The sequence below is a fragment of the Globicephala melas genome, chromosome 11, assembly GCF_963455315.2.
Source record: "Globicephala melas chromosome 11, mGloMel1.2, whole genome shotgun sequence".
In the NCBI taxonomy this organism is placed as follows: Eukaryota; Metazoa; Chordata; class Mammalia; order Artiodactyla; family Delphinidae; genus Globicephala; species Globicephala melas.
The window spans coordinates 45,564,768-45,584,432 of NC_083324.2; the positions used below are offsets into that span (position 1 = coordinate 45,564,768).

The 19,665-nt window shown below is 48.4% G+C and overlaps 2 protein-coding genes across 2 annotated transcripts in view; one reads left to right on the forward strand and one right to left on the reverse strand.

Moving 5' to 3' along the window:
• Positions 1-263: 263 nt before the first annotated feature.
• Positions 264-1,799, reverse strand: CYP8B1 (cytochrome P450 family 8 subfamily B member 1). The gene has a single exon (XM_030830251.2). The coding sequence runs from the start codon at positions 1,797-1,799 to the stop codon at positions 264-266; it is 1,536 nt and encodes a 511-aa protein (XP_030686111.1).
• A 9,199-nt stretch (positions 1,800-10,998) lies between these two features.
• Positions 10,999-19,665, forward strand: part of ZNF662 (zinc finger protein 662) — a 78,574-nt gene continuing 69,907 nt past the window's right edge. The window contains 4 exon segments of the mRNA XM_060307206.1: positions 10,999-11,140; positions 12,436-12,562; positions 13,217-13,324; positions 16,901-18,143. Coding sequence (XP_060163189.1) covers positions 11,027-11,140; positions 12,436-12,562; positions 13,217-13,324; positions 16,901-17,928 — 1,377 coding nt within the window. The 5' untranslated portion in view covers positions 10,999-11,026 and the 3' untranslated portion in view covers positions 17,929-18,143.

Here is a 19,665-nt window from a genome sequence, read left to right on the forward strand (position 1 = left end):
TAACCAGTGTCTATACTGCAGGACTTGTCAAGGCATGTATTAGCCCCCAAACTGAGTTGCCCACAGATATCTCCCCTTCCCTGGACTTCCTGTGAGAGGCAGTTTCTGCAGAATCCACTGTGAGAGACAGTGTTTTAAAGAGAGAAGAAGCCTGTGAGGCGCCTAGAAGGAGGCCAAAGAGCAGAGAGGGCAAGCAGGTCAGAGGAAGGGCTGGTCTGGGGCTTCAGAGGGCTGAGCGGAGCTGGAGACCCCAAGGGAAGCCCCTAGCCAGGCTTGCGGCCACCTGGGCAGAGCTCACTCCACAGGCGCAGGCGGTAGCGGAATCGCACCTCGTGGCTGGGCTGTGTGGTGCCAAAGCCCCAGCGCTGGGGGTCCACGGGTGGCACAGGTGTGTCAGGGTCCACCAGCTCCAGGTCAAAGTGTGTGACCACGAGCAGGACAAAGAGCTTCATCTCGCTGAGGGCCAAGAACCTCCCAGGGCAGATGGAGACACCTGAGCCCCATGGCATGGTGTAGTGGTGGATCTTCTTGCCTGCCTTGTAGAAGTCTACTTTTCGGCTGCCGCTGGGGGTGAGGAAGCGATCGTACTTGAAGGTGGTGGGCTCCGAGTGGATGTCGGGGTCCATGTGCACTGAGAGATAAGGGAAGAGGGCCAGGATGTCTCCATTGCGGAGCAGGTACTCCTGCCCATTGGCCATCTTCAGGCTGTGGTCACTGTGCACCACCCTGAGGAGGGTCGGCGCGGCCCTCAGCCGCAGTGTCTCCTCCATCACGCTGTCCAGCACCGGCATGCGGTGCAGGGCACCGACATTAAAGTTGAAGGACTGCTTGGCCTCCAGCCTGGCCCCTCCCAGGACCTGGGTGGCCTCCTCCCTCACAGCCCGCATGGCTTCTGGATGCTTCAGGAGGAACAGGAGGACCCAGAAAGAGGTAGGCCCTGTGTTACCCTGGGAGGCCCAGAGCATCATGAAGTTGAACTTGTCCTGCATGGCTGGGGCGACTCCCTGCTCCCTCAGAAACTGAAGCATATAGGTGATCCAGTTGCTTATGCCGTACTTCTCCATGTTGTGTTCCACAGAGAGCGTCTTATGGAAGAGACGCTGGAGCCGGCCCACTTCCAGCCACTCCCGGGGTCCCAGTAGGGAGTAGACAAACCTGGGGAACAGGCGGTCGAACTTGCGGAACTGCACGAATAATTCCTCTGCCTGTAGCAGGTCCTGTTCCTTGTCCTTTGTGTAGCCAAACAAGCCCAGGTAGCCGGCCTTGAACAAGATGTTGTAGCAGAAGTGAAAGAGGCCATTCTCACGCCAGCTACTGGCATCCAGACTGGGGCCCGTGGGCCCCAGCATAACCAAGGACAGGCTGTCCAGCATGGCTTTGTTGAGCTCCTCCAAGCCATTCCCCATGAGGTGCTTGGTGCTGGCTGAGTGTATCATCTGGTAGTCTCCCTGCAAGGAGCGGTATCCAAATACCTTTAGCACCAGGCTTTCCGCATACTCCACAAAGTCTAGTCTTCTCTGCGTATCCTTGAGGATGGGGCCAAAGGAGAGAGGGTCCATGACAAAGGTGAAGTACTGGCCCCCTAGCTGCACCGTGAATATGTCCCCGTGTTTAGCCCGCATGTGCTTCAGAAATTCAAACATATTCTTCCGGAAAGCTAAAGCATGGCCCAGCCAGGGCACGGAGCCCTTATCCAGAGGGGGCTCCTTGGGTCTCTGTTGCCGGAGCAGCTCCTGCAGGCACAGGTACCCCACAGTGGCCACAATCAGAGCTCCCAGCACCAGACCCCAGAGCACCATGGCTGTGCTCTTCCAGGTTGAGCTCTGGACACGTTGTTCTCTGGGTGCCAGAGAGTTTGGGAGGTCTTGACAAGTTGAGGGTAGAAAAATCTGTCCACTTGGACCTTGCCTGGTGACGGCAAGTTACAGTAAATAACCCTGGCGAGACAGTACCTGGGAGCAAAACGTTCCCCTGGATTTTGTTAGGACCTTGTCATGTGGGAGGAGGAGGCGGGACTAGGAAAAAGCCCAGAAGGAAACCTCTAGCTATGGTCACAGCCCCCTCACCAGCTTCAGGCTTTGTTCTGACCTTTTCAGACCCAGCTCCAGCAGCTTCTCTGCCAAGCCTTCCTTGACTCCATCCTCACCCCCGTGACTTACTGATTATTCACTCCTTTATTTACTCATGAATTCATGTATTCATTAATTTGCTAGTTCATTCAGCAGAAATGCACCGAGCACTTACTAAGTTTCACATCCACCCCTTCCTTATCTTTAAAAGACCCACAGAACCTCCCAGACAGAGGACCCTTCAAGCACAGGCTCAGACTTCAGTCTCCAAGCCTCTCGCCAACTGGCTTGCATACTTCTCTAGCAAGAAATACAGAGTGGGGGGCTTCCCTGGTGGCACAGTGGTTGGGAGTCCGCCTGCCGATGCAGGGGACACGGGTTCGTGCCCCGGTCCAGGAGGATCCCACATGCCACGGAGCGGCTGGGTCCGTGAGCCGTGGCCGCTGAGCCTGCGCGCCCGGAGCCTGTGCTCCGCGACGGGAGAGGCCACAATGGTGAGAGGCCCGCGTACCGCAAAAAAAAAAAAAGAAATACAGACTGGGAATCTTGGAATTATGAAATGTCAGAGATGATAGGGACTTCAAACAAACTGTTTTATTTTACAATAAGGATCTAGGTTCAGAGTGTAGTGGGGACTTTTTCTGATACCTGCTCTAGCTTGGGTGAGGTGAGTTGACAGTTTACTGGGGACCTTCTGTGAGATGTCAGGCCAGGTCCCTGCCAGTAGGCCCAAGAAGGGGAAAGCTGTACCGTTGACTCTAAGGGTTTAGTCAAGCAACCTAGCTCATTGTTGCAATAGGTGATGAGGTTCAGACTCGATTCAACCAGTTCTGATAACCCCCAAGTTACTCTTTAACTTCCTAAATGACCTGCAAACAGGGACTTTGTCTCCTCAGATGACCATAAGATTCCTACATCCCCTCTTGAGGGAGCTCCCTTTGCCTTGTGCAGCTCCTCCCAGCAGGGAGCTGAAAACATCCACACTCTGCCTCCATGAAGTCCTCTCTGATTGCTCATGGCAACCACAGCAAGTACTCAGCTCCACCAACTCTCCTTAGCCTTAGAATATGTTCAGAAAGGGAATTCCCAGGACTTCCCTGGTGGTGCAGTGCTTAAGAATCCACCTGCCAATGCAGGGCACACGGGTTCTATCCCTGGTCTGGGAAGATTCCCACATGCCGTGGAGCAACTAAGCCCGTGCGCCACAACTACTGAGCCTGCGCTCTAGAGCCTGCGAGCCACAACTACTGAAGCCGGCGCGCCTAGACTACAGCCTGTGCTTCACAACAAGAGAAGCCACTGCAATGAGAAGCCCGTGCACTGCAACAAAGAGTAGCCCCAACTAGAGAAAGCCCGCGCGCAGCAACGAAGACCCAACGGAGCCAAAAATATAAATAAATAAATAAAATTTTAGGGCTTCCCTGGTGGCGCAGTGGTTGAGAGTCCGCCTGCCGATGCAGGGGACATGGGTTCGTGCCCCATTCCGGGAAGATCCCACATGGCGTGGAGCACCTGGGCCCGTGAGCCATGGCCGCTGAGCCTGCGCATCTGGAGCCTGTGCTCTGCAATGGGAGAGGCCACAACAGTGAGAGGCCCGCGTGCAGCAAAAAACAAAACAAAACAAACAAAAAAAAAAAAACAAGGAGCTTTGAAATAAATAAAATTTTAAAAAAATAAAAAAAAGGAATTCTCTGGTGATACAGTTGTTAGGACTTGGTGCTTTCACTGCAGTGTCCCAGGTTCAATCCCTGGTCAGGGAACTAAGATTCTGCAAGATGTGTGGCGAAAAAAAAAAAAAATTATATATATATATATATATATATATATATATATATAAAATCAGAAACTGTGGGTCAAATCCAAAAAGCTGAACTTTGTCCCTCAGTTTTTAATGGATGGCAGCACCATCTTACATTCATTCTCACCTTCATTTATTCATTCACTCACACCCACTCATCCATTCATTTCCCCCTTTCTTGGAACAGCACCTTCTATCCATTCAACAGATGTTTACTGTGCACTCAGTTGCCAGAAATTTTGCTACAACCCTAAATGAGATAGACCTTGTCCCTGCCTTGTTGGAGTTTATGGCCTTGACCAAAGAAGCATATCATCACAATTGTGTTAAGTGCTGCAAAGAAGGGCAGAGTGGAAGGCTTCCCTGGTGGCGCAGTGGTTAAGAATCCGCCTGCCAATGCAGGGCACACAGGTTCCAGCCCTGGCCCGGGAAGACCCCACATGCCGCGGAGCAACAAAGCCCGTGTGCGACAACTACTGAGCCTGCACTCCAGAGCCCGCGAGCCACAACTACTGAGCCCACGTGCCCCAACGACTGAAGCCTGCACGCCTAGAGCCCGTGCTCCGCAACAAGAGAAGCCACTGCAATGAGAAGCCCGCGCACTGCAATGAAGAGTAGCACCCGCTCGCTCGTCGCAACTAGAATAAGCCTGCGCACAGCAACAAGGCCCAACGCAGCCAAAACTAAATTAATTAATTAAATAAATTTTAAAAAAGTGGGGGGGGGGCAGAGCGGGAAGGAGGGTGGGGAGTCAGGGAGGCCACACTGATCAGGTGGTAATTAAGTGGAGACCTGGAGGACAAGGCCAGGCCAATGTGTGCTGTGTGTAAGGGTGTAGGGGACATGCTTCTAAGGCATGTGGCAGGGTCGTCCCAAGGGAGCCTATGTGGCCGGAGTGCTCAGAGGAGGGGGAAGAGTCTCCAGCTCAGTGCGGTTTCCGTCTTCGACCCATCACGCGGCACTGAGCCCTTCCCATGACAGCAGGTCCAGCCACCCGTTCGTCTGGGTCCGGGCCACTGAAGGGTGGCCAGATATACCAGCAGGTGGAGGCTGGCCTGCCCCTGGGAAATCGGCCCACGAGGCTGCCCTCCCAGTCCTCCGGAATGGCCGGGGCCCAGCAGGGCAGAGTGAGGACCACAGGCCTGCGTCAAGTCTCAGCCTTCCCCACTCCAGCCGCACCTCCCGGTGAGGGTGGGGGTGGAGTCACCATGGTGGGATGGTGGGCGGGGCAGTCGAGGAGGATCAACAATCAGCAAGGGCGACCTCCGGGCCTGCTAGAGAGGCCTTGGGGCCTGAGGGCCGGAAAGGCGGTGACGTACTTCCGCTCCCCGCCGCCTCCGTAAAGGCGTCTTTAGGTAGGCGCCGCAGGCAGTTCTCAGTCCTGAGGCGACCTCTCTCCGTAAGTCGGCGGAGCTTTGCGCAGACGGTTGTGTGTCTCTCATTTCGTCTGCGGAGCAATCAGTAAGGGAGTGGGGCTGAGGGGGGGAAGACGTGTCGGAGAGGGCTGACTCCTTCCCGCCCACTGTGATCGGGAGAAGGAAGGCTTTATTATTGCTTGCAGCAAGTAAGGAGAACACCAGAGCTCTTACCCAAAGCAGTGTCACCCTGAACAGCAAAGTTGGGGAAGGTTTAAGCTAATGATACATGCATATCATGCATATTCATGAGGGGGCTTGAGGGGAGCAGAATTTAGCATAGAATCCGGGCAAAGGTTGACAGAGTCCAAGCTTTAGTTGATGGAATTCAGGAGGGTTGACATCTTAATTCCATCCTCCACCTGGGGGGGGGGGGCTTAGTTCTTGCAGAACTCAAAGATATGTTATTACGTATATCCCTTGAGGAACCAGGAGGCTGCCCCAAGGCTGCCCTATGGTTTCTTGACTGGTCCTCCGGTGTTTCTGCATTCCCTCCTTTAAGATCATTAATTACTGAGACCTGTTCAAGGGCAAGCGTTGCAGCCGGGCTTAGATCACAAAATGGGTTAGGCCAGAATGGGTTCTCAAGAAAGTCATTCTTTGTTCTCTTTCTCAGGGGACCCCCTAACCTATCTGCTTAGACCGCTGCTGTTTCCAATGCGTGCGCGCTGAGAGAAGCCACCACTTAAGGCTCACCTCATTTGCACATTACGTGGTGGGCTGGAGGGTGGGATGAGTTCTTTTTTGTTTTTTTGGCCGCTCTGCACAGTATGTGGGATGTGGGGCCTTAGTTCCCCCACCAGGGATGCGCGGAGTCTTAAGCACTGGACCACCAGAGAAGTCACTGGGTTGACCCACAGGGCTCAGGTTGGTTTCAGGTGCCGTCAGATCTCATGTCTTTTCATTCCATACATGGCCCAGAACTTTAAGCAACTGTGCACCGGCGAAAGAATTTGTTTACCTGCTGTGGTTCCTCTGGGCATGCTCTAGACCGGCTACACTGGCTATCCCTTGAGTCTTGTTTGCCCTTTGTTCCAATTCTGAGTGATATTGACTTCTCCCCCAGTGCTAGCCACTTCCTGCCCACTGCCTAACCCCTAGGAGTCAACAGCAGTACCTTTGAAATGGAGATGCAGGGAAAAAAATTATTTCACTCTACCTTTAGATCAGAAATAGTCTCATTTAACTTAGAGCTGGGCTTATTTATGGCTCCTCTTCCTCCCTAGCTTTCAAGTTTTCTTTTTTCCAGGAAGAGAAGGAAACCCATCCACAGCACCTGGGTTCTTGACAGCCTGGCCCCAGGTTAATTACCTTACTCCTAGTCTGCATCTCATGTACCAGGTGACATTGAAGCCAGTGTAGGACTTAAAGGGCAAATTGGATTCTTGTCTCAACTCTGTCACCAACTCACGACATGATATGGGACATTTCATTTCACCTTTCTGGGCCCTGCTGTTCTGCTATATCAAACAGGAGGCTGAACTTGAGGTACTTGCCGGCAGTGAGATGCCATTATAAAGGTACTGGGCTGTTCATTCACTAAGAGGCTAAGAGATATGAGGGCATATGGTGGAAGTGAATGAAGGAATAGGATGGGGATTGGAATAATTGACATTGGGTGCCTATTCTGTTCATGGCCCTGTGCTGGTCATCCCCATTGCCACTGTGACCACTTATTTTTTACCATTTAAGAATTTTACCATTCTTATTTTGAGAATTTACCATGAGCCAAGAATTACGCCAAATGCTTTACATGTTTCATGCAATCTAGTTCTCATAACCCATATCAGGGATCTCCAGGACCGCCTTCACATTCAGAGATTCCCTAGAAGAACTCACAGGACTCAGCATATAGTTTTACTCATGACTAAGATTTATTACAGTGGTGTACTAAGGATACATAACCAAATCGTAAGGCAAAAAGACACACATGGAGTCTGCAAGAATCCCTGTACAAGCTTCCTAATGATTTCTTGAAGCATTTACGAGAGATATTAGAAAATACCTTGACGTGAACGAAAATGAAAACCAAAACTTACGGCATATAGTGAAATCAGTACTCAGATGGGAAATTATAGTTGTAACTGGATTTAGGCAATTATAGAAAATGATTATAATGATCATGAATTATGAGGTGATAACTCCTAAGGTGATATTGGCATGACTTACATGTCAGAGGGTGGGAGATGGTCTAGGGTGTTACACGTTTTATAAATAGGAACTTCTGAGCTAACTAGGGATGAGATGATGCGTATAGTGTGGGAAGACATGGGGAGGATTGAGGAAAAGGTGAAGTAATTGTTGCAGAGTCTGGTCGTAATGATCACGTGGCTGTGGAAGGAGAGGAACAACCTTGGTTGGGAAGAAGAAAACACCTTAGACTCTGAAGTCAGGGGCAGAGGGAGGGATCGTTAACCTATCTTAGGTTTTGTCTGTGGGATATCTGGCAGATTTAACCCAGGCTTTTGCCACTAACTTCAGTTTGACTACTGGCCAGCAAATGATCTTAGTTTAAAAACCCTCAGAATCCTCCCAACAGCCATTGACTCCAGAAAGGAACAGCCTCGTCAAGAAACAATAGAGGGCTTCCCTGGTGGTGCAGTGGCTGAGAGTCCGCCTGCCGATGCAGGGGACACGGGTTCGTGCCCCGGCCCGGGAAGATCCCACATGCCGCGCAGCGGCTAAGCCCGTGAGCCATGGCCGCTGAGCCTGTGCGTCGGAGCCTGTGCTCCACGACGGGAGAGGCCACAACAGTGAGAGGCCTGCGTACCGCAAAAAAAAAAAAAAAAAAAAAGAAACAATAGAACAGTATTAACTTTATGGACATTGATGTGATTCCCTTTAGCCTCATACTGTTATGCTGGACTCTCTTGTACATTTTTCACAGATCAGTGACTTTTCTAAATTCTCTAGCATGAATGGTAATGGACAATTGTATTGCCCTGGATTTTTTGCTAGCCAGTTTAGCTGGGATATGTGCCATTGCTAGTTTTTCTTGTCTCACCTGGATTAATGACACATTTAGCTGGCTTCGCTCTGGATGTGGAGCCTGACATGGTCTTTCCTCCAGTGAGCCTGGTTATACCACTGTGAGTCGTAATCATGGTCACTCTTGTCCAATGCTACCTAAGACAAATGAACACATTTGGCCCAATCCTCTATCTGTACAATTAATTAGAGTATCTGATGACCTATGTGGTGATTTATGCTCCCGAGAATTCTTCCCGTGTTAGAAGTTAGGAGGTAAAGTTGTAGGGGAGTGTGTCTACCATGGTGCCCTGGCAATTTCACGCATATCTCTATAGGCCGTGCAGGCAAAGGCTTGAACTATAGCTAATTTGAGTCTTGGCAGATCATCCTGTGAGCATTCCAGAACATGAGAGGATGAGAGGAACTTTACAAGATTTTGAGGCCATCTTCCACTTCTGTCCCTATCCCCATGGGAGGCTGCCATGAGACAATTTGTCATTGCCTCCCAGATTCTGATGAGGCATGAGGCTTTCTGCCCCACTCTCCTCAGGTTATAACTGCAGACTATAACACTGTTTAGCTGCAGTCTAAAATTGTCTCCTCAGCAAGGCGTATGCCACAACCCACGTTGCAGTCATCCAGCCCCCTTTCGTTTCCGTATCATTGTTTTTGGTGTGTGGGACAAGGACTTGGGGAATTGGGATATTTGGCTACTCTTCCTTTTGCTGTTTATGTAAGTAATACATTATATGAATCTAAAAATGGCATATTGTATCTTTACTGGTCAAATCAGTTGGGAGTTAGCCTTGGCCTTGGCCTTGCCTGCTGCTGTATGTTTGACAGAAGAACAATAGAGAGAGTAAAAATATATGGTTAATTATGACAGACTATTCCTCTCCTCTTTCGTTTTCTAAAAAATTTTGAACCAAACGCTGATCATAGTCATAAGAGACCTTTTTTCAGGTGGATGATGACTTAGTCATCAGTTATCTGAGGGCTCCTTGTTCTGAGCTAAAACTCCCATAATTGTTTTGTCACCAGTTCAGTTTTCTCCATCTGGTCCCAAAGAAAATCATGGGAACATTTTTTTGTATGCTCAACCTTCCTAGTGATCTTTCCCAAGTTGAGTCTCTGCTTCCTTCTCAGCACTCACAGACTATCAGCTAGTGTCCCTTTATGAGTTATTCCAGTATCCTCTTAGAAACCAACCAACCAACCAACAAGCCTGGGAGTTCATCTGAGGTCTCCTTTGCTCTGTGACTTTTCATAGGTATGGTATCTGTAAACTCTCAGTACCTGGGTAGCTATAACGCATCTGAACCTGTAGACTTGAATTCCTGTGAAGCAGACATCATCTTCCTTCCTTGTTCACCCAGGAGACTGAATATACAAATGAACAATGGCCAAACCATATAGAAAAATAGAACTCTGACCCACAATCTGCAGCAGCCCGTCCAGGAAACCAACCCACTATCTGCAATAACCAGTCCAAGAGTTCAAACTACTATCTGTAGCAACCAGTCCCGGAAGCCAAAATAACTCCTGTAGTAACCAGCCTCAAACAGCCAGAATTTGAATAATGCTTCCCAACCAATCACATCAGATGCTTTGCATCTAGTAAGCCCTCATGCCTACAATCTTTAATCAGAGCATACCTGAAGCCTTCCTTTTTTCCTACTACAGAGCTTTCCCACTTCTCTGCCAAATGCAAGTATGGTGGCTGACTTCCTTGCTATAATAAGCTCTGAATAAATAGCCGTTGCTTGTTCTCAGTTGGGAGGTCTTCCTTTATTTCCACAACTTTCTTTAAAAGCATAGCTTCCTGACATGCTGTGTGATGTTAGGTAAGTCGTTTCCTCTCTTTGGGCCTCACTGTTCAACTGAAAAACTGGTTCAACATTTAATCATGCTTTGATTCAACAAACATTCTATGCCACTTAAAGAAATTGGGCCCTAAGAGGTGCGAGACGTTGGGCGGATGCTAGAGGCACAAAGATGAACATATCAAGGACATAGTCTGCTCTCTGGGAATGTAGAACTTAGTAGAAGGAGGCACATATGTGAACAGGCACAGTCAAGTGAATGCTATGGATACTTATACCGGCATCCATCCTACAAAGGTTCAATGAGGTGGAGAAGAGTGGTCAGTGGGAAGAAAAGGGCCGGGAAAGGATTCCCAGAGGAAGCCTCCTCCCCAGCCTCCCCCCACCCCCACCCCGCTACCGTTCTCCTTGATTTCTGCAGGGCCCGGAGCGCTCTGTGTCTCTGGGAGAGCTGGACCACTCTCCCCTCCCGACTTTGCGACTTTGCGTGGCGAGAAGGGAGTACCATGGAGACGCGGAGCCCTCCACCGTCCTAGAGAAGCCGGAATGGCAAAAGTGCTGCAGCCTCCGCCTTTCGCATGCAGAGACCTGGCCCACGCAGAAAGTGGGGAGCTGGGCATGGGGCTGGTAGGGGCTTGGAGCCTGGCTCTTGTTCGGGCGGCTCCCGGGCGCGGGGGGGCGGGGGCCGCTATGTCAGGCCCGCCCGGGTCTGGAGCGTCCCTCCCTGACCCCGGGTAGTCCCCGGTCGGGCCCGGTGAGCGCTGAGCCGGCGCCACGAAGCTGGCTCGGCTCTGCCCGGGGCTCTAGGCCCACATGAGGGGCGGAGAGGAGGCAGTGCGGCTACCGATAAACCGGAGTACAGCCCAGAGTGGAGGGCCCAGAGGAACAGGTAGGGGCAGAGTGGCTTCGACATCCCCCAGGCTTGCGGCGGCAGGGGAAGCACACGTGCAGATGCACAGGCATGAGCCAATTCTGGGGCAGAGGTGTCCCAGCACAGAGCGCTGTGTGTGGCGACGAATGGCCAGAATTTCCACGACTGGTTTTACAGAGCTGGTTTTGTTTGAGGTGGGTCTTGAGAAGAACATGAGCTTGCAGGAGTAGGAGGAAGGATCTGGATCTTCAGGCTGGGGGTGGAGGAGGGGTGGGGACGGAGGGGGCTGTAGGTCCAAGGATACAGATCTGGGCAAGGAAAGGGTTTGGGTTCATAACGGAACCGTGACAGTATAGGGCATGAGGGTGGTCTTGCAGGGGATGATCCTTGGGAAGTAAGCTGGGTCCCTGAATGTGACTGGAGTTGTCTGCAGTTCAGAGAGTTGGACTTTTTTAGGCAGGCAAAAGTGAGCCAGCCAAAGTCTTTGAGCCTTGGAATGCTGGGGAAGTTGCTGTGAGAACATTGCCGGGCAAGGACTGATGGGAATGGACCAGAACTGGCCCCTCCATAGTATTGAGATTGAGACCCTGAATGAGGCAGTGGCTGGGAATTATAAGAAGTCTTGATGGCTCCAAGTTAGCACTGTTTGTGTTTCTCAAGGAAGAGAGTGAGAGAGAAAGGAAAGAAAAGAAAAGGTGCAGGAGCTAGGGCTCCGAGAAATACAGAAAAAGGAACACTGAGACTGGGATGTGGGGAAGAGAGTAGGGTAGGTGCGTTAGGGAGTAGTCAGAGTTGGGCTCTGCCCTGTTGAGTACAGCCTCTCGAGCAGCCTGAGTGTTCTGAGGGGCCCTTAGCTGCCTCTTTGGCTGGTGGCAGTGACTGGGAGGGAGAGAAGAGCAAGAGTCCTAGACAGGGGCAGCAGGGGTGGCAGGAGTGAGGATAGAAGACAGTGTGCCATAGTAGGTAAGAGCCAGAGAGTCCCACAGGCCTGAGTTCTGTCTCAGCTCTTTAACTCGGGGGATGTTAATCTCTGAGCCTCAGTTTCCCTTCTGTAAAATGGGTCTAATGTCCTTCTCACATTCTGTGAGGCGTGCCCAGAGTAATATATGTAAAGTGCTTGGCACAGGCTCAATAAATGTCAGTTGCTCTTGTTATCAAGGGTTGGTGACCTCTGAAGGAGGATACACTGTGGAGAAAGGTTGGCACTTAGAGCACATATGGGAACGAAAAGGGAAAACTTGCAGAGACTCATGAAAAAGATGAGAGGATGTTTGCTGAAGTAAAAATGAAGAGACATGAGAAGATTGGTAGCTGATCCCTTATATCTTTGTAAGTAGGGGGCAAAAATCTGTTGCGAGTTCCCTTAGACATTCAGAATCCAGAACCTCAGTGGGCATCCCCTCCAGTACCTCTTAGTGCCTGGGTCTACCCAGACTCCAGGCCTGGGTCCTGGGATTGTCCTAGGGCATTTAAACACATGTTGTTTCAGGAGTCAGTGACCTTCGAGGATGTAGCCATCTACTTCTCTGAGAATGAATGGACCGGCCTGACCCCTGCTCAGAGGGCCCTGTACAGGGATGTGATGCCGGAGGATTATGGGGCCGTGGCTTCCTTGGGTAAGGGTCTTTCCCTCTGGGCTCTGCCTCTACCCTTTGGAATTTCTTGGCTCCTTCTTCCTCAAAGGCTCAGGAGTCTTTGATAACCTCAGTTGAGTGGCAGCTTCAGGCTCTTGTATTCTTAATGACCCAACCTTAGTGGTTGCTGGGAAGTAGGAAGTCCTGGTATCAATTCAGGCCTCACATAGGACTTCCTTACCCCCGGCTGAGAGCTGGTGTTCTCCTGACTCATGTGCTGTGGATACAGTGGGAGGAGAGAAGATTCCTGGTGCCCCTCTGAGCCCTCAGTTCCCACCACCTCAGTTTGGGAGACCCAGCCCAATACCAACCATCCTCATGCAGACGTCTGAGCTTGAGAGCTCTCGGAGAGGGAGAGCACAAGAAAGCTCAGTTCCTCAAAGAGTGAAGTCATCTGTTTGCTCACTCACGCTGTTATTGAGCGCCCCTTCCTCTCTGTTTCCTGACCTTTGTGAGCCTCCAGGCCCCTCTCCCCTGGGTCTCCTGTCCCTTTCCCCGGACTTCTTTTTCTTGTTCTCCCTAGTAATTTCCCTTCTTTCCCCTCCCACCCCTGAAGACACAGGCCTGGGAGGAGCCCTGGGGTTGCTCTGTGTCACCCTACTCACCCACCTGTCCCATTTCCTTCCTGTCAAGCAGCATTTCCATTTCCCAAGCTGGCTCTGATTTTCCAGCTGGAACGAAGCACATGGAGCTTGGCTCCTCAGGGAGCTCTGGATGGAGAGGGCCCGAGGGGCCTCTCCTCAGGTGAGTGAGGATACATGTGCCAGTCATCTGACCAGTTCCCTTGTCTTAATCTTTAAATTGTCATGGGTGTGTTCTCTTAACCTAGTGCTGTAGACACCAGTGGGATTCCTTGTTTTCCTCTGTGTTCCCATGGTTTTCCATCTTCTTGAGTCCTTGCTGTATTCATCTGGGCTCTTCTATCTGCCATCTTCATGTACCTGTTTTTCCTCTTCCCCATCTCCACTGTTCTTTTCAGAGCCGTTATGTATCTTTACTCTCTGACTTTTCTGTTTCCTTTCTGATCTGAGGTGGCCTTTCTACTTTCCTGGCCTGCTTATAATCTTCCAGCAGAAGATTCGGACTGCCCTTTGGGGTATCATGGCCAATTTTTTTTTTTTTTTTTGCGGTACGCGGGCCTCTCACTGTTGTGGCCTCTCCCACTGCGGAGCACAGGCTCCAGACGCGCAGGCTCAGCGTCTATGGCTCACGGGCCCAGCCGCTCTGCAGCATGTGGGATCTTCCCAGACTGGGGCACGAACCCGTGTCCCCTGCATCGGCAGGCGGACTCTCAACCACTGCGCCACCAGGGAAGCCCTTATCATGGCCATTTTTATCATTAGAAATCAAGAAGTCTAAATAACCCTGAGCCAAATACTTCCTGTTCCTCAGGGATTTCTGGTGGGAAAGCCCTGGCATTTGTTTAGGCCCAACACAGGGCTTCCCTGCTCCTAATTTCCTACTGAGAACTGTGTCCTCTTATTGCCCCCTGGCCCCATTTCATCTTCCCACAGAGGCTCTTCTGTGGGCACAGGTGACTTGAGCTGTGCCCTCAACTTCCCCATTCACACAGTTCCTTGCTGTGTCTGGAAGTCTTTCCATGTTAGGATACCGTTGATTGCAAGTAACAACCCAATTCAAACTGGCTTAAATAAAAAAGAGGAATTTATTGTTTTGTGTAATTGGCAAGTCCATAGGTAGAATGGGCTGCAGGTATATTTGGATCAGAATTTCAGTCTCTGCTCTTCTCTGTCTCCTCTTATGTTGGTTTTGTCTACAGTCTGGCTCCTCTCGTGGTTGTAAGGTGATTGGTAGTTGTAACCAGGACTGTGCTTCTTCACACCGATGGAGAGGAACAGAGCAGGCCTTCCTTAGGCTTTAACCATTGTGAATCACAGTCCCAAGTATTGCTCTGCTGCACCATCTTAAGTCTTATGCTGGCTCTAAATTGGTCTCTACAGCCAGGGAAAAGCTCTGCACTGATTGACTTGGCCTGGATTGCTGGTCCCTGAAAGGATCTCTCATGTAGTGAGTGGGATGGGATAACCTGTTTGGCTTAGCTCAGTGAGGGCCTGTACCAGGAGCTGGACTTGGGATCACTCCCACCCAAAGGGCCTGGCTACTCCCTAGTGGGGGAGGGGTAGAATGGATGTAGGGAGGCACCTACAGTGTCCTCTACATTCTCTCAGGATCTCAGTACCTACTGTCCCTGCCACTCAAGGGCATTCTCATCTCTGCTTTAGGCAGAAAGCTAACAGCTAAGTTATTCCTTGAGCAAAACCCTAACTCCCTGACTTGCAGCAGCCCTCCTTGGAGCTCATGTCCCTACTCAAAGTCTTAAAGAAGAGAGTACTCACGAGGCATATAGTCCTTTGCCTCAGCAGCATGAAAGGTCATCATTTTTTTTTTAAGTCCTCTCCATATATATATATATTTATTTATTTAATTTTTTTATACAGCAGGTTCTTATTAGTTATCCATTTTATACATATTAGTGTATATATGTCAGTCCCAATCTCCCAACTCATCACACTGAAAGGTCATCATTTGGAAATTGCAGAATTGATCTGTTTCTTAGGAGGATTTGGTTGGGAGTTACAAAGAGACCAATCTTAGCTAAGTCTGAAGAATTTATTAGAGTGGACCTTTGTAAATAGGGGTGTTTATTATTAGAGCAAGAAGTGACTTCTGGGAATGGCTGAATGAGGCTATGAGGCCATTTCTTATGGATGCCATAAGAAATGAGAGACCCATTGCTGATCCTTTGTGAAAAGAGAAGGCAGTAGATAAATAGATAGGAAGGAAGGAAAGTAAGAGGTGATGCTTTCCCAACATAGCCTCAGGAACAGCTCCTTGCAGTTCTTTCCTATCCAGATACTTTGCTATGTGAATTGGCTTTCAGCTCCTAGGGGCAGGTGCAGAAGAGACCTTAGTCTTTCCTGTTTCTTCTTGACATTTTAAAATGAGTGATAACTTTTTGTATAGGTGAACTGATGGAATCACAACTTCCCTGAACCTCTATTTCCTGTCCTTTATATTCTTATTACTCTCAAGTTTCAGGTCACTGTTTTACCAGTCTTTCCCCCAACCTTCATTCTCCCCTACTACTTCTGTCTCAGCTCCTTTCCTAATGGGCCCCACTCCTCCAGCTGAGTCAGCCTTATTTATATCTTGATCCTGGCAGAATATCCATTTCTAAAGCCTGCTGGGATCTCCCATCTTGAGCAGGTAGAAGAGCCATTGAAACCGAAACTGCAATGAGAGGGTCCAAGCCTAATTTGTACCGGTAAGTGAGAGGGAAATGAGCACTTTTCTCCCAGTCACACATTTTTCTCCTGTCTTTCCTTTGTAAAGTGTTAAAATTCCATTCCATTTATGTTCTAAATAAAAGACCCTCTAAAAATCCCCAGATCAACTAATTAATCAGAGGAAATGTAAACTCTAAACTTCCAACTTTTATTTGGACAAGTGCAGATAATTAAATTTGGATGGATCTTTCATCTTAGGGTCAAACTGAACAGAGGGCTTACCTATCTGGCTGCAGTGGTCAATCAATATGTTAAAAGGTAAATGCTGTATTTTTCTCATTGTGTTCATTGCTAGGGATCAGAAATCAAGTAATATATGGCTCCTATCCCGGAAAGGCTCACAGTCTGATGAGACATTATACAAAAATGTATAATTATAACAAAATGTGATGCTGTAACAGAAATTTGAATAAGACACTATGGAACAAAGAGACACTTTGGCCAACACTGCCTAAAGTAATTCAGGGAAGCACTTTTCATGGTGGACCTGGTGTTTGGATTGAATGAGAAGACTTTATTTCCATTCAGTGTTGAAAAGTATGAGAGAGTCTTCTTTGTGCTCCCCACCGTGTGTGATAAGCTCAGGGTCCCCAGGTATACCACAGATATTCTTTATTTCTGAACAGGTCCTCTGGTCTGAATCCTGGCTAGTTCTTCTCATGTTATAAACTGAACTACCTAGAAGGAATTTTGACTTATCTCCCTTAGAATTCAATTCAACTATTTCCCAAGAGCATCCCCCGCCCCCAACTCCCCACCTGCCGGCCCCATGCTTGCTCTGGTGCTGGAAATCAGAGCCCTCAGCCCTCAGGGACTGTCTGCCTAATTTCTGCCTTTTGATTTTGGTTGCTTTCTGTGTGTTAGCTCTGTTTCACCATTTTCAGCTAGGTCAGGGCCACTTAGACACAGGGGTGGCACTTGGAGAAAAATGGACATATTAATACCACTTGGCGACCTCAGTCACTCTGTCATGGGTAATGATGACATTTGCAGCTCTGGTTTCTTCTTTCAGTGTCTGTGTCCAAGAGTGAGAAAGAAGGTTTTATTCTGAAGGAGGATACTTTTGAAGAGGCACAGGACCACATGGTGCTATCAGGTGGACCCCAGTGCTGTGGTTCCCAGGAATTCTGGTTTGGAAAAACCTGCGAAGAGGAGAAAAGCAGGTTAATGAGATGGCCTGCCTACCCCAATAGGGAAAGTGTGGAGAACACTACATGTGACATTATAGAAGTGATTGTCAAGGATGAGATGACCTCAGTAGAAGAGCATTTGAAAGATGCTGATGTTTATACCCACCTTGTACCTCAGAAAAGTCTACATGAGCAGGTATTCTATATATGTGAAGAATGTGGCAAGTGTTTTGTTCAAAATGAAGACTTTGATCAACATCAGAGAATTCATATTGGGAAGAAAGTCTGTGGATGTAAGGAATGCGGGAAGACTTTCAGTTTCAGATAACACTGCATTGTACATCAGAGGACTCACACTGGGGTGAAACCCTACGTTTGTCAAGAATGTGCTAAAGCCTTCATTTGGAAGTCAAACCTGATTGGGCACCAGAGAATTCACACTGGAGAGAAACCCTTTGAATGTAAGGAATGTGGGAAGGGCTTTAGTCAGAACACAAGCCGTACACAACATCAGCGAATCCACACCGGGGAGAAACCATATACATGTAAGGAATGTGGGAAAAGTTTTACTCAGAACCCAGTCCTTCTTCGACATCAGAGAATCCACACCGGGGAGAAAGCTTATGAATGTAAGGACTGTGGGAAAGGCTTCATGTGGAAGTTGGATCTTGCTCAGCACCAATGGGTCCACACTGGAGAGAAGCCTCATGAATGTATTGACTGTGGGAAAAGCTTCATTTGCAAGGCACACCTTACTCGTCATCAGAGAATCCATACTGGGGAAAGACCCTATAAATGTAATGACTGTGGGAAGGCCTTCAGTCAGAATTCTGTTTTGATTATGCACCAGAGGCGCCATGCTAGAGAGAAACCCTATAACTGTCAGACTTCTCACTTTCTTGAACATTAGAGAATGCATAATGGTGATACTTGTTTATAATTCTTATGCTACAGGAACCCCAGCCACAAGATGAGATGACTGCCCACAGTTTGCTGTAACTGTAATAGCCAGTATTGTCTTGCCCCTTCTCCTGAGTGGATACCCTGTCCTCTAGCAAGACTGGTCTCTCTGTTCAGCCATACTCATACTAGGCAACATTTAGTTGAGCACCTACTCTATTTCAGGTCCTGTGCTAACCATTTTACATACATTCCTTAACTTTTCTTAATCCTATAAGGTAGGTACTCTTATCCTCATTTTACAAATGAGAAATCTGAGGTTGAAAGAGGTTATAAACTCATTCAAGTTCACTTAGGTAGTAAAGTTTAGAGTTAAGATTGGAACCAGGCCTATCTGACTCCCGAATCTATTGTTCTTTATCTGTGCACATTTCTGCTTCTGCCTGTTTTTATTTGCTCAAATTTCCCTGGGCTAAAAGTCTCCTTTCCTCATCTAAGATTCAACTCCTTCAGGTGAACAGACCTCTCTTCGTTTTCTAATTGTAGTCAGTACCACCCAAGTTGGTATTTAATTATGTGCTATCTTCTATTTTTTCTAACAGTCTCATGCCTGTTAGTCCCGCTAAATGACCCTTTGAGGACCAACACTGCATTTCTTTATGTTTTTCAAATTTTGAAACGTATTTATTTTTGACTAGCTATAACATACTCATGATAAAAAAAAAATTGAAATAGTTCAAAAATGTGTTCAGTGAAAAGTAAATTTCCTTGTCACTCCTGTCTTCCAGTCCTTCTCAGAGACAATGCATTGTTTCTGTGTCTTTCTGGGTACATGCCCACACAAGTATTTATTAATACTACTTTCCATAAGTCTACCCCACTTAAAACCATATTTGATATAGTGATATTGCTATTACTTTGCCAACTCCAGGACCTTCTCTTCCTCAGAAGTTGTTGGCCTCCTTTAGGTCACTAAGGTAACTTAAGGAAAGCAATGGAGACAGTCTGGGTTGTGCAGTCTTGGGAGACCTGATTGCCCTTGTGTTATAAGAGAGTACTCTGGGACTGGGAAAATGTAAACCAACGGAATTTTTTTTCATAAAAATTTGTAGAGCTACAACCCCTCTCATAGCACCACTATCCTAAATTCTCTCCTAGTCTGTCCCCTTCTCATCACCATAATACCTACGTCCCAAAGTAAGCTGTGGGGCTATCACCAAAGGAGGGAGAAGTGGTCACTTCATGCTCCTTTGGGTATCCTCAATCAGCAGTGGCAATATAATCCAGTGTCTTGGTGTCAGGGTCACAAATGCCCTGCATAGGTCCATGATCAAACATAAATGCTAGGCACTCATAGATTCTACGCAGCAAGTAAGGGGAAGGTGAAGAATTCCAAAATTAACTTGATTACAGACTTGAAATCAAGTCTGTAAAATAAAATATTTTTTAAAAGGGGATACAGGCTGTTAAAATATTAATTATGAAGAAATACAGGATATTAATGAATGGTATGAACCATCTTAAAGAGTCAGAGAACCAAAGGCCCTATTCAGAGAAGAACGCTGGCCAAAACAGATGAAACATCCATTCCAGACTCTCCACCTTTAGAGCCATTTTCCAGACTGCAGTTTGCTCCATTGCTATTTAGGCATCCCACTTTATAAGCTCCCAGCCAGTGAGTATAATGGTTGATAAAGGAGCAAGGAGGAGAAGCCAGAGGCCTGCTTGGACCAAACTTCTGCTTCCT

What these genes read in the sequence shown, in the direction of transcription:
- CYP8B1 (XM_030830251.2), bottom strand. Translation starts at nt 1,799, where the DNA reads ATGGTGCTCTGGGGTCTGGTGCTGGGAGCTCTGATTGTGGCCACTGTG.